General features: G+C 45.1%; 1 protein-coding gene across 1 annotated transcript in view; it reads left to right on the top strand.

Annotated features, from left to right (window-relative positions):
* Positions 1–13121, top strand: part of RYR3 (ryanodine receptor 3) — a 513582-nt gene that overhangs the window by 459580 nt on the left and 40881 nt on the right. Inside the window, exons 70-77 of the mRNA XM_046008318.1 lie at positions 1817–1831; positions 4604–4774; positions 5096–5155; positions 6829–6960; positions 7437–7549; positions 10241–10337; positions 11969–12075; positions 12483–12534. Of these exons, the coding sequence (XP_045864274.1) occupies positions 1817–1831; positions 4604–4774; positions 5096–5155; positions 6829–6960; positions 7437–7549; positions 10241–10337; positions 11969–12075; positions 12483–12534 (747 nt within the window). The remainder of the gene's footprint in view (positions 1–1816; positions 1832–4603; positions 4775–5095; positions 5156–6828; positions 6961–7436; positions 7550–10240; positions 10338–11968; positions 12076–12482; positions 12535–13121) is intronic.

Here is a 13121-nt window from a genome sequence, read left to right as displayed (position 1 = left end):
GCTGCATGCCTACACACGCTGCACACGCCATTGCAGGTGGAAAGGAGGCAGAAACAAAATATACAGTGGGCCACAGTATTTATACTTGATTAACTGAAGATCAGTGCAAAGATGCATTATTTTCCAGGCAATGAAAGCAGGATTTTTGGAGCGCTCATTGTATATTTTCTTTATAGAACACCAGTTTGCAAATATATGTTAAGCTAAATGTAACCAAGCTGAGCAAATGTTTGTTTTGTTTTGTTTTGAAACTTGTTTTGTTTTCTGGGAAAATGTCAGCAGCTTCCTCGGAGGGGAATGGTAAGTTAGAACATGTTTAACCCAAGAAATGCCAGTCTTTTGACCAAGATTATGAGTTAAAAACAGAATTATAAGGCAGGAAGTGTTAGAGTGCCTCGTTGAAAGCCTCTCTCCCCCAAGTGTGATTTCAGTGCATTGAAAAAGGAAAGAGAAGAGTTTAGAGGCTATCTTTGAGATTTTCTGGGGTATTCATACTTATATGTGGGAGTTTGCTTCTTACACCCATCTCTCCTGGTGCTCACTCTCCTCTCTCTCATCCCCTCTACCACTCATCATCTTCACTTTGTGTTCCTTTTGTACTTGTGCAGCTCCCCTCCTTTCCCCTCCTCTCCTCCCTACCTTTCCCCTTCTCCATCTCTCTCCACATCTCTATCTCCCTCTCAGCCCCCTCCCTACCCCCCTTACTCCTCTCTACCCTTCCCTTCCTATCCTTCCCTCCTTTGCTTCCTCTCTCTCTGTTGCTTTCTCATTCTCAGACTGGCTTCTGGAAATTCAACTTTCCCCTAATATCTGATGTTGGGTTGACTTGTCTTTACTTCACTTACCCTGTTAGTGGGAATAAGAACTTCACATGATGCAAGCTTGCCTGTTTTTAGAAGCCTCTCCCTGTGCTGTCTCAGTGCAACACACCACCCACCATGTGTTCTCAAATTTCCTTTCCCTGAGGAGTCCATGTTTTGTCCTTACATTCACACATAAATCCTCTGTTTGATTATAAACAGCTGGTGATAATGTGTAGGGAAACAGAAGGATTTTGAAGATCTAGGAATTCATAAATTTCTCTTTGGAAAGTACAAAAATTTCAGGGGGAAAAAAAAGCGCTTCCAGCATTATCAGCATTAGGGAAATGCATTGAGTTAACCAATATTAGTGGTAAAGAAAAGAACAAAATAGAACCTCTAGCATGAAAGAGGCTGTGACTAAAGATATATTTGAAGGTCACAGCACAGGAAGAGAGATGCTCCATCATTTGGGCTGTGGGGGCAATCCTGAATTACCCTGGATATTCCTAAAGCACTTCTGTTTAGCAAACCTCTTTTTTGTGGAAGCACACTCATTGCCCCTTTGCTCAATTCTCCTTTCTCTTCTCACAACCACAGATCTGCTGACAGTGATAATGTGGTAGGTGGAAAGAAGAAAGCAAAAAGGGGTCTTTGGTTACATGACAGATTATTTACAGCCCACCCAGGTGAAAAATGGGAGGTGGGAGGGGAAAGGCTTTAGATCTAAAGGGCTCGTGTGTCAGGAAAGCTAGTCTTTGAGATGTCCTTGCCTTGGGGGATATATTGCTTGGCTTGGGTGTAAGTCCTTTTGACCAAATTAACTTCCATCCTAACCTCCCACTCACTCTTCATGCCATGCTCAACCGGCTTCTAGAAGTGTTGAGTTTCTGTTGTATTGGCTGAGAAATGGGGGTTAAGAAGCTGTGACTAACATGTGCTACCTTACGCCTTGGAACCCTGCTTTTACTGACTGACTCTTCTCCTTGTTTCTTTTCTTTTGTCTTCCCACACAGGCCATGCAAGTAAAGGTACAGGTCAAATGCATGACGTGTCTTTTCTGTTCTAGTATTAGAGGTGCCAGGCTCTGGTCACCCTCTGCACTATAATCACCATGGGGGTAGTACAGAATGGATCTTCCCACCTGGAGGTCCCCCAGGCCTGCTCCAGGGAAGACACCCGCCCGTCAAAGAGTGAATGTAGGCCTACCCACCCTTGGAATGGGGAAGCCTGGGAAGCCAGCCAAGCCTCACCCTAACCGAGGTCTCCTTGCTATCTCTGTTCCCTTCCCCAGCTGCCCACTCTGCAGCCAGCACACTGACAGAGATAGGGACGCCAAGAGGGTATGAGAGCCCACGAGGGTCACTCCTCTGCTGTGCCATGCAGGGTCTGAATCCCATGTGCCATCAGTGGGCCCAGTCCTTTCACACCATACATCTCCGCCTCTTATGCAAGGCTCCTGCAATTCAAAGTTTTTCAAGGACTAACCTTCAAGATTGGAAATCAAATAACTATGTGTTTTTACAAAAAATGTTTTACACAATATGTTGGGAAAAAACCCTAGGTCAGTTTTCCAGTGACCCATACAGATTATAACTTGGAAATATATCTCTCTATTCATTGATGTGTGTCTCCTGCCCCAGTCACAAGCTCCCTGCCCTAAGCTCTGTGGCAGAGAAAGGGAGATGGGCAGGAAACAGGTCATTTGCAGCTCTTAGAAAAGGGAAATGAAGCCATGCCCAGGTAGGCTTGGGTCCGGCTGTTGACTCAGATGCTTACATGCTGCGTGACCTTGGAAAAATCACTTACCTTCCCTAAGCATCATGTTCTCACTTCTGCAACTGCCTTATTTGTGGATCAGAGTTATTGGAAGGATTAGAAATGTTTTGTTTTAGTAGGAGGCACATTGGAGTCACAATACACATGCAGCATTTGTAATAAGAACAACTTGAGATTGGCCCAACAGAATAGAATGAGCGAGAAATTATTTGAATTGTGTATCAAATCTACATAGTTACATTTTGCATATTTACTTGATTGTGTAGGGCGTGTTACTATTCACCTTACATTTATATAGAGAAGACACCTCATAGTTTATATATACAATATCAGGTTCTGTCCTTTATGGATGATTTTCAAAGGTAATAGAGACTGCAAATGAGTTTCACCTTAGGCACAACCTTTAGAACTCTGCCTGATGGTAGAACATGTAAAGAACCCAGCTTGCACTCAGTAAATGAGAGAACTCTTTGGGGCATTTTTGTGAACCGGCTTTCACTTTTTGCTGTGTTCTAGAACACAAGAAGCTGCCTTCTGTTAGCTTCATTTCTTACCACTCCCCAACTCCCTGCCCCCGCCCACCAAACTTCTCTCCATCCCCTCTCCCTGCTGTCCCTGGCCTGACCTGTTGTTTGGGAGCACCAGGCACAAGGGGCCCCGCAACCAGGAGAATTGTCTGGCGGCGTCTGGCCAGCCTGGGTTTTGCTGGCCAGGAGCTTCGCTGCGGTTGCTGTGACGTAACCTCCTGAAGTTACCGCAAGCTGGGTGAAAGAAATTGCATCCATTTTAAGAGTGTCCATTAATAATTATGAACCTCTTTCACACTTTAAAGTAACTTAAAGCCATCAGTCCCAAGGCAGTGTTAATTCTTACCCTCCTCTTCTCTTGGAAAACAGTGCCTCCTAAGACGAATGCTGCTCCAGCTCAGGGTCCCGGGTCTTAAGTGTGGGTTCCAAGGGAGGTGTCTGGCCTCCCTGCTGCTCGCAGAGCCCTGGGTCTGTATGTCGGCTGGAAAGCAGCAATGTCCGCTTCTCCTGCAGACATTCCAGGGACACCTCATAGAGGAAAGCCTCAGTGAGCGCCATTTCTCTTTCTGTCACAGCCCCCAGCTTCATCCTCTGCTGCTGGCTATCCAGCATGCCCACACTTCCAGCAAGTGTCCCCAAGGGAGGCACAGCCCTGCAAGTGAGGTACCTGGTGGGCAGCGTGCTCTTTCAGAGGCCGACCTCACAAAAACCCGTTCACAGCAGGGCTGTCTCCTGGAGCCTACCCGCATGGCCGGCTGTGGTGGAGGGCTGCGGGGAATGACACTGGGGCTCGCAGATGGGTGGCTCAGCCCCGTGCCTCGAACTCTCTCAGAAACCTTCTGCTCCACAGGGTGGACCTGGTTGGGTAGTCTCTCCCTATGAGGGGTGAGGTGGTATAAACAGAAGAAGGGTGAACTCTCGTAGACTTGGGGAGTTCTGCTTTCCTCAGTGTTCCTCCCAATTCTCCCCAGCCAGATCCCAAAGCAGCCCTACTCTGGCACTTGTCCTTCCCTGTGAAAATTTTCACTGCCTTGAGATGGAGGTTGAGTGGGATGCGGTGCTCCAAAACACTAGCTTCAGCCCTGACCGCAGAGCAGTTCTATGGGAGATGCTCTCCCATGTATTTCCTGACACCCCAGCATCAGGCTTCTCCATTCTTTTCTGGGGCCATATTATCAGTTATCGAATCATTCCTTTTGAAAAATGCTGGTTTATCTGTTCACTTGGCCAGGGGACAAGTGAGCCAAGAAAGTAGGTGTCCGCGGTGTGTGTCTGCCCACCGGGTTCTGTGAGCATGCACACAAGGAGAGGGCTCAGGAGCCAGGCGGGACTTTCAACGGCCCCTGGGACGGCTTCAGCACGCTCCTTTCATTGCTCTCTGAAGTGTTGGAAGGCACCTGTACGGACAGGGCCACGAGGAGGCAGGCTGCCTTTAAGGTGAGGCCATTCCTTTCAGAATCACTGAGCCCCTCTGTTTATTCCAACCTCGTTTCCTAGTCTGGAGGACAGGACCAGGAACGGAAGAAGACAAAGCGGAGGGGAGACTTGTATTCCATCCAGACCTCTCTCATTGTGGCCGCACTCAAGAAAATGCTGCCCATTGGTTTGAATATGTGCACACCAGGAGATCAGGAGCTCATCTCCCTGGCCAAATCTCGATACAGCTATGTAAGTCATGCATCCACTCTGGCTGAGCAGTAATACAGGGGGTGGGGGTGGGGGTGGTTGCTCGAGGTCTGAAGGGTTCGTCCTTCCCTGGGATCGGAGGTAGGGGGCGCTGATGAGTAGAAACCAAGGTGCCCACTGACAAAACAGCCCCATCTGTCAAGCTGGTTGGAGAGCTCTTTAGACAAGTCTGTCATTTTTCTTCTTTTGTTCTTGTAATAAAGATCCCAGCAGAACCATTCCACTTGCTGTCCATCCTCCCTGCGCCTACTTTACATCTCCCTAGTGACCTGAAGGAATAAAATTTAACATCTCTTTCCACAGAGGGACACAGATGAAGAGGTGAAGGAACATCTGCGGAATAACTTGCACCTGCAGGAGAAGGTGATGTATCGGGAAGAGAGAATGCATGCAGGCTTCTCTGTGGCTGTGGGGTGCCATCCCTCCATTTAATTCACTAATGCTCTCGTTAGTGTGTTCTAAAAACAGTCTCCAAGCACTGGTGTTTAATTGGTAGGACTAGCTCTCTGCCTTCAATTTTCGCTTTTGTTTGGGTGTGTGGGGAATAGTTTTTGCCCTTAATTTTTGTTCTTTCCTTTGCTGTTACAAAGAGGATGCAACGTAGCATTTAATGAAGTGTGCCTTCCCACCTACCTGTGTGAACATCCAGCAGAGGAGGGGGTTAGGTTAGGTCTCAAATTTACTGACTGTGAGCCTTATTAAATAGTGAAATGGACACCGGAGGGTGGGGGTGGGGGGGGAGTTCAGCACATCCTGATCTAGAGATTTGGAAACAAAGTAACTCTGTTAGAGTTGGTATAAACCAAAACAAACAAACAAACTTTGATTTTAAAGGCTATTTGAGATTTTTTTACAGTCCTGTGAATCTGAACGACTCTTTTCTCAGATACATTATGCCTTAAGATAGAAGATTAAGCTGACACAAACAGCCACTTCTTTCCATCCCAGACATATGGGGATAATGGGAAAAATATACTGCAAAAAAAAAAAAAAAAAAAAAAAAAAAAAAAAAAGGCAGTCAAAAATCCCTGTGCCAGAATAAGAAAGACACTTTAAATCACAGGAATGAAGAGAAGTTGATGCAGCTGGGAAAACTCACAGAGCTTTCTGAGCCAGATATGTATGTCAGAGGCTGGGGTTTTTAATAACCTTAAAGGAAGAAGAGTGTAGGACCTAATTACCCATGCTGTGCACAGATGCAGAGCCAGAAACTTACATAAAATTAGCCTTAAACCAGTTAAACCTATAAATCTCCTGCAAAGACAACCATAAAACCACTTTGAGACTCTCCACCTCTTAGAATATGGTCTGACATGCCAATAAATAAAAGTCCTCCTAAAGCCAAAGTCATGCTTAAGGGGAAAAAAAGGTGTGAAAGAAAATCCACCACCATTACAGAGGCAGAAAATGCAACAAGGGAAGAACGCAAGCCTAAGGAACTGCAGAAAGCAATTTAAACATAAGTGTGGTTGAAATACTTAAAGAGCTACACATAGCAGTAATATCCATAAAGCAAGACTTGGACATTATTTTTTTAAGATTTTATTTTTTAAAATAATCTGCATACCCAGTGTGGGGCTCAAACTCAGAACCCCAAGATCGAGAGTTGCTTGCTCCACCAACTGAGCCAGCAGGTGCGCCTGAACATTTTTTTTTTTTTAAAGGAGAATGGATATGGGATTGAAAAAGCCACATAATGATTACAAAAATTAAAAGTATTCACTAAAATTAAAAATCCAATTTATAGGTTAAAAAAACAGGCTAGGCACAGCTGAAAAGAGAATTTATGAATTGGAAGATTGCTTTCAGGAAATTAGAAGTTAGTAAAGAGAGAAAGGTTTGGAAATATGGCGTGAGTTAAGAGATACAGACTAGAATGAGAGGTTCCTATGTAGATGTACAATGTGTCAGTGAAGATAATAGAGAAAACAAGAAAGAAACAATAATACAAGAGTCTCAATTCCTCTGGCACCATGTGAGGAGTAAAGGCTTTTTCAATACAAGATTGCTGACTTGGTGTGTGCTTTAATTTTCAGTCTGATGACCCAGCAGTAAAGTGGCAACTGAACCTCTACAAAGATGTTTTAAAGAGCGAAGAGCCTTTCAATGCAGAAAAGACCATAGAGCGTGTACAGAGAATTTCAGCAGCGGTCTTCCACCTGGAGCAGGTAAGAAGCACCTACCCTGAGGACCGAGGAAGCAAAATCACCCTGGTTTTTAAATATTAAAACTCCTTTCTATACTCTGCTTTTAGGTAGGTTTTTCTCATAAGACCCAAAACTAGGAACAAGAAACATCCCAGCTCACTCCCAAATGTCATCTTGTGCCCCATGGTAGCAGACTCCTCAATTCTTTCCCTTCCAAGATTTTTTACAAATTTTTGCCATTATATCAAATGACACATTCAAATTTTCTACCCAGTTGTAAAGCTGCTCTCAGGCAATAAACCTCCAAAAGCAGGTATCTGGGAGAAGGAAGAAAATGTCAGATCTCCGCAAACCCAGTAATTCAGTGCTGTGTACCTTTTGCTGACTATAGTTGAGAAATAAGAATTCTCCCAGGATTAAGAAATCTGGGTGGCACGCGACTACCTTCTGCCGCACAATTAGCCTAGTGCACACCTACCCCTGTGTTTTCTTCTCAGGTGGAACAGCCTTTGAGGTCCAAGAAGGCAGTCTGGCACAAACTGTTGTCAAAGCAGCGGAAACGGGCAGTGGTGGCCTGTTTCAGGATGGCCCCTCTCTACAACCTGCCCAGGCAAGTATTCTCTCCTTTTCTTCTGGCATGGGAGCCAGCGATGGGTATTAAGCTATCCTCCCACAGCTGTGCTGTCTACTGGCACTCATGATCCAAGGGGTAGAAATTGGAGTCCTCCATCCATGACGCCATTACAGTCTACATGTAGTATAACAACCTACTAAGGAAATCCAGGTAAGCAGAAGAACTGAAAACAGATGTGATTTCCTAGTGTCCTGTGCCTGTCTTAGCCCCCCGTTTTACACCTTAAAGTCAGCCGGGTGAGCATATGGAAGCTCTTAGTTTTCCTGAGGTGGGGTACTTTGTGAGGCTGTAAAGGAACTGTAGAAAAAGAACTCTTTCCAAAATGCTTTACCCCAAATTCCATCAACAGATCAAACCATATTTCTATTCTGAGGTACTTGGATTGTCCCCCAGTTACTTTGTTTCCTCAGCAGGTACAGAAATGTAACTTGAGAATCCTTGAGCACAGTGTATTTACCTTCAAGATGAAGAAAGGGCACTGGCTAAAGATGTCCCAAGAGGTCAATCATGGACATGTTGCCTTATCTACATGGTTAATCTATACTCTGAAGTCAGAAATATGCAAAGACTTTTCTGGAATGTGCTGTATCAATACATTGCAGAGTATCCATGCAGACTGGGCAAATATTGACCACTGAGACTTGACTCATTATCACTGGTGATGTGGCAACACTCCCATCCTCAGACTGATGGTAGAGTCCACAAGGTCCAGCCTGGGATTAGTAAGCAAAGCTGCAAATTGAGTATCAACCTCTGCTTCTTCAACTTGCAAATCAGTATGAGCCATTCTTACCCAGTTAGGAAAAATAAACTGACTCAGAAAGGTATTTTCTGAAACCCACATAAATAAAGGTTTCCTTGGAATGTGCAATAAAAGTATCTTCCTGTGCTGGACACTTGCTTTCATCAGGTCATACTTCCTGGCCATCAGTTGTCCAGAGTGCCCTGTCATCCTGTCCTGAGCCAGCTGGCCAACTAAGCTTTCCTGTTAGGGTTTTTTTTGTTTTGTTTTGTTGGTTTTTTTAAAAAATATTTATCTATTTGAGAGACACAATGAAAGAGAGAGAACTGAGCAGGGAGACCTGTGTGGGACTCGATCCTGGGACTCCAGGATCATGACCTGAGCTGAAGGCAGTCCCTTAACCAACTGAGCCACCCAGGCACCCTCCCGTTAGGGTTTTTGAAGATAGTGAAGAACCACGACTTCTGAGACACACAGCTGCTCCTACAGTCTCCTGAGAGTACAGATTGGTATCTTTGGAGGAGGATGAGGGGCCACAAAATCAAATAGAACTCATGAATAAAAAGCATAAAAAAAATCAGACAAATCGTTATGGCTATGAAGGCCACTGATATCCTGGCAACAGGGATTTACTAGGTCTTTGACGAAACATGGCCAACCCCACCACTAACCCACGCCTGGATTTCTCCCTAGCATGGAGGAGCTTGGGCAGATTTTTCTAACAACAATAATAAAAACTAAGACTGATGATGAAGATCACTCCTTCTCCATCTTGTCATGATCTAAACTGCATGGAGTCCTCCGTATTAAAGGGCTAAAGGGATTTATTTTATTATGTGCAAACTGTTTCTCTGATGTTAGTTTTTAAAAGACAACCTGTGTGCTTTTCTCCAGACACAAAATTAACAATTTCTTCCTGAGCACCTTTCAACGGGTTTGGCTGGAAAAGGTTAATGAAAAAACTCAGTATGACAGGCTTATACCCATTTTAATGGTAATGTAACCTGTGGAGAGACCTGCTCATTTTCTGCACACTCCTCCTTTCTTGACCATGATTTAACATTACCATAAAAACCCAAATTTGTACAATTTTTAAAAAGAGCTCTGATTGGTCAGAATTTGAAGAAAGATAGCAAGGTTGTGTTCTGCCAGAAAACATGGCCAGGGCTGGACGACTCTGGTGTTGACATGCATCTTACTTTTCTCTCCTTCCCTCTTCACCAGTATCCTCACATTTGGTAATCAGCTAACTGCTATTCAGTGCAACATTCCCAGGAGTTAGTCCTGGCTTATAGAGGGTGAGTGGCTCGTGCTGGTTTTTCAGTGTTCCCAGGTACGGGGGCCACCTCCCGGAATCCATGAGGCACACTAAAGTTAGGCTGTCAGTGCAGCACACCCAAGTCTTGCCTTCCTAAGTAAAAGCTGGAAAACCCTGGAGGTGTAGTTCCTTGGAGATCCTATGAAGGACTCAAGCTTTGCTGCTTTCAGTAGCTCTGAGACCAAACCACTCACCATCAGCATAACTTAGATGTGATTATCTGGGCAGGTTATCCACCAAAAGCGATAACCACATTGCCATATTAAGCAAATCCTTCAGGACCATTTCTTGGCCCAATTAATTCTTTCTCTTTAGAGGACAAATGTGATAAAGACCCATTGTGGCCAGGGTAGGATTACAGTTACCACCTGGTCTCCCACTAGCCATCGTTAATTCATTCAGAAAGTGTTCTAGACATTTGCGAACTGCCATGTTAGAGGGTTCTGGTTTCTTCTAAACAAATACTTCTGGTGTACCGCTGGCTACCCTGACCAATCAGAAAAAGAATTGTACAAAAGTCTGTCCTGCTTACTAACCTTTAACACCCAGACTAAAATAAGGTGTCCCATGGATCCCTCTTGACCTCACTCTCAACCCTTCCGCTCAGGCACCGCTCCATTAACCTCTTCCTCCATGGCTATCAGAGATTTTGGATAGAAACAGAGGAGTATTCCTTTGAAGAGAAACTAGTACAGGATTTGGCTGTAAGTACTGACCCAGCTGGAAGCAGATACGGGTGTGAATGGATCTGACCTCTGTATTCGCGTGTGTGTTCTAACAGTTAAACATTCACAAAGAATCGGGCGTATCAATTTGGAAAGAACTAACTGTATAAACTCTCAGAGAAGGCCCTGCTAATGGCCATAAAAGCCAGAGGATGAATTTCGCTCGGAGGTGCTAGTACTTTACCATCCTCCTCATCATTATTAACAACTAATATTTCTTGGGATGCACAGCCATGCGATGGAAAGTTCATGCTAAGTTAAGTTTTGAGCACCATCCATTGCAGGAGACCACCCCGCCCTAGCCCAGGCTCTGCATTTCCGGTCAGTGGCTCTGCTTTAGAGAAGGCACATCTGAAGCCCCTTCCTGCACCTCATGTTTCTCTATCCAGCCCCTTCAGAAAATGTGTCGTGCCCTGTCTCTAACAGACTTTGTGCCCCCAAAACGACTTAAAGCAACATGCAAGGGGCAAAAGCTTATTGCAGAAGTACCACAGAACCTCGTCATGGTACAAACAGAAAATAAACTTTCCTCCCCTTTGTCCAACCCATGGTTACTTTTTTTTTTAAATCCTTCTTATTTCTCCCATTCATTTTTTCTTTTATCCCTTACTCTTTCTGTTAATCTCACTCTGTGTATCTCATACTCAGTCTTTCTCCTTCCCTAACTCCCTCTCTTTCTTTTCCTTCTCCCTCTTTTTTTTTTTTTTTTTTTTTTTGGATTTAATCCTTTCTCTCCCATTTTTCTCCCATTTGTCTTCATGCCCTTTGTCCTTTTCCTATAGTCCCATCAGTGAGAATGACAGTTCCTCGGTTTTCCCAGTTCCTTGATGAGTGTGAGGTTGACAACAAGCATCACTTTGGCCCTCCACTTCTCAGTCATTCACGCAGCCTGTGTAGTTCTCACCAGTTTACTGAATATGGTACACCCTGCAGGCTGTGCGGTTGCTAGAAACTCACTTTTATCCCCTGCATCAGATGCAATTTCCTTTTCTGTAAAAGGAGATTGAGAAAAGACCCAGTGAGGGGAGAAACTGCGAGGCTTGCAGCTCCAGGCTGGGATATCTCTGGAACAATAAGATTTTTAGGATCAGCAGTGAAGTTAGGAAAGAAGTGGTGAACTGGCTTGAGTCTAGGATAGTATTAGACCCCAAATGGCCCCAGTGCTTAATAACCCTTGTCTCACCCTATGTCCAGCCCAGCTCTCCAAGAGAAATTTCAGGTGTTGACTGAGAGATCCAGCCTCTCAGGGGACTCTCCAGAGCTTCCCTCCTGAATTTGGGTGCCCAGGGCTTGCATGAGAGTTCTGCTGACGGAGGGCTCCTCCCCTGTGGTCAGGCTTTTGCTTTTCCTTTCATCTCGTTTGAACCTAAAATTGCTATGTTTCTTTGACTGGCTGAAATATATATATATATATATATACATATTTATGTCCCAAACCTTGCATCCTTGGGGCTTCTTGTCCTGAAATAAACATATGACATAGTGGTTTCTCTTTGTGCTTTTATGGGACGCACTTTGTGCTTTGCGCTTTGCCATCTCTTTGTTCGCATGCATTTATGTGGCGCGTGCTGAGATCCATGCCTAAAACCTGTCTGCATTGGTTTGTGTAGAAATCCCCCAAGGTGGAAGAGGAGGAGGAGGAGGAGACAGAAAAGCAACCAGACCCACTTCATCAGATTATTCTCCATTTTAGCCGCAATGCTCTCACGGAGAGGAGGTCAGCACCACCAGAGCTCCCTGCTTCTCCCAGGCACAGTGCTGCCAGCCCCACACCTTCACCTCACAGAGGGCAGTGCCCAGAAAGGGGATACCAGATTTGAGCAGCCCTCCTTGCTGCCCTATTGGCCATCAAGAAACATCTAGGCAAACTCTTATGAGCCACAGCCCTCTCATCGTAATGCCAGATGTGGAGGCTGAAGATTGGCATGAAATGGTAGCCTTCCAACCTGAATTCCATCAGCCAGTGCTTTTTCACATTTTCAGAGTAGTTTCTAAGAATCTGGGTGAGGGGAGGGGTTTTCTGATTAATGCACTGGTACCTGTAACGTAAGATCTCTGTGGCTCTTAGTCTTTTCTGCTGGGTCCAAAATGTAGCCTGCTAAATATTTCCTCCATTCTTTCCAGCAAACTGGAAGATGACCCCTTGTACACGTCCTATTCCAGCATGATGGCCAAGGTACACCTGCGTTTCTGCCCATTGTCTCAGTCTTTCGGTCTTCCTTTTTACCTCTGTGGACACAGGGAAACTGTCATTTTAAACAGCAGGGTGTAGGACTCGGTCAAGACCCGGGTTCCTGGCACTGCACAGTTCATGTACTACAGGGGTGACATTAGCAAACTATTCCACTGACCTCATAAGGAAACTCTGAAGCTTTGCAGAAACGGTGGATGCCAGCATGTCATACACTTGGTGGCTCCAGGCCTGCTATGGGGAGTTCAGGCGTACAGACTATCCTTACATTTCCAGTCAACGTTGAGCACACGCCCAAAAGCTCCAACATACTTGTAGGTGAAGGACGTTCAGTACATTTGGAAATAGGCTTTAGAATCTTCAACGAGATCCTAGTGCTCTGGCAAAGGCGAGTGACATTATTCCTATGTCACGTAGGGGTACAGTGTCCACCGGGATGCTGAGTAGTAAGGGAACTGCTTCTTCTCAAACAGGAAACCCTCCCGTTTGGCAGAAAGAGGGATTTGTGGGCTTGACTTCTTGCCAAGCCCCTGGCCCTTGTGTAGAAAGGGCATTCCCAGCTTCATGTACAC

Source organism: Meles meles, chromosome 6, assembly GCF_922984935.1.
Source record: "Meles meles chromosome 6, mMelMel3.1 paternal haplotype, whole genome shotgun sequence".
Taxonomy (NCBI): domain Eukaryota; kingdom Metazoa; phylum Chordata; class Mammalia; order Carnivora; family Mustelidae; genus Meles; species Meles meles.
Note: the sequence above shows the minus strand (reverse complement) of the source record. Positions and strands in the feature narration are given on the sequence as shown.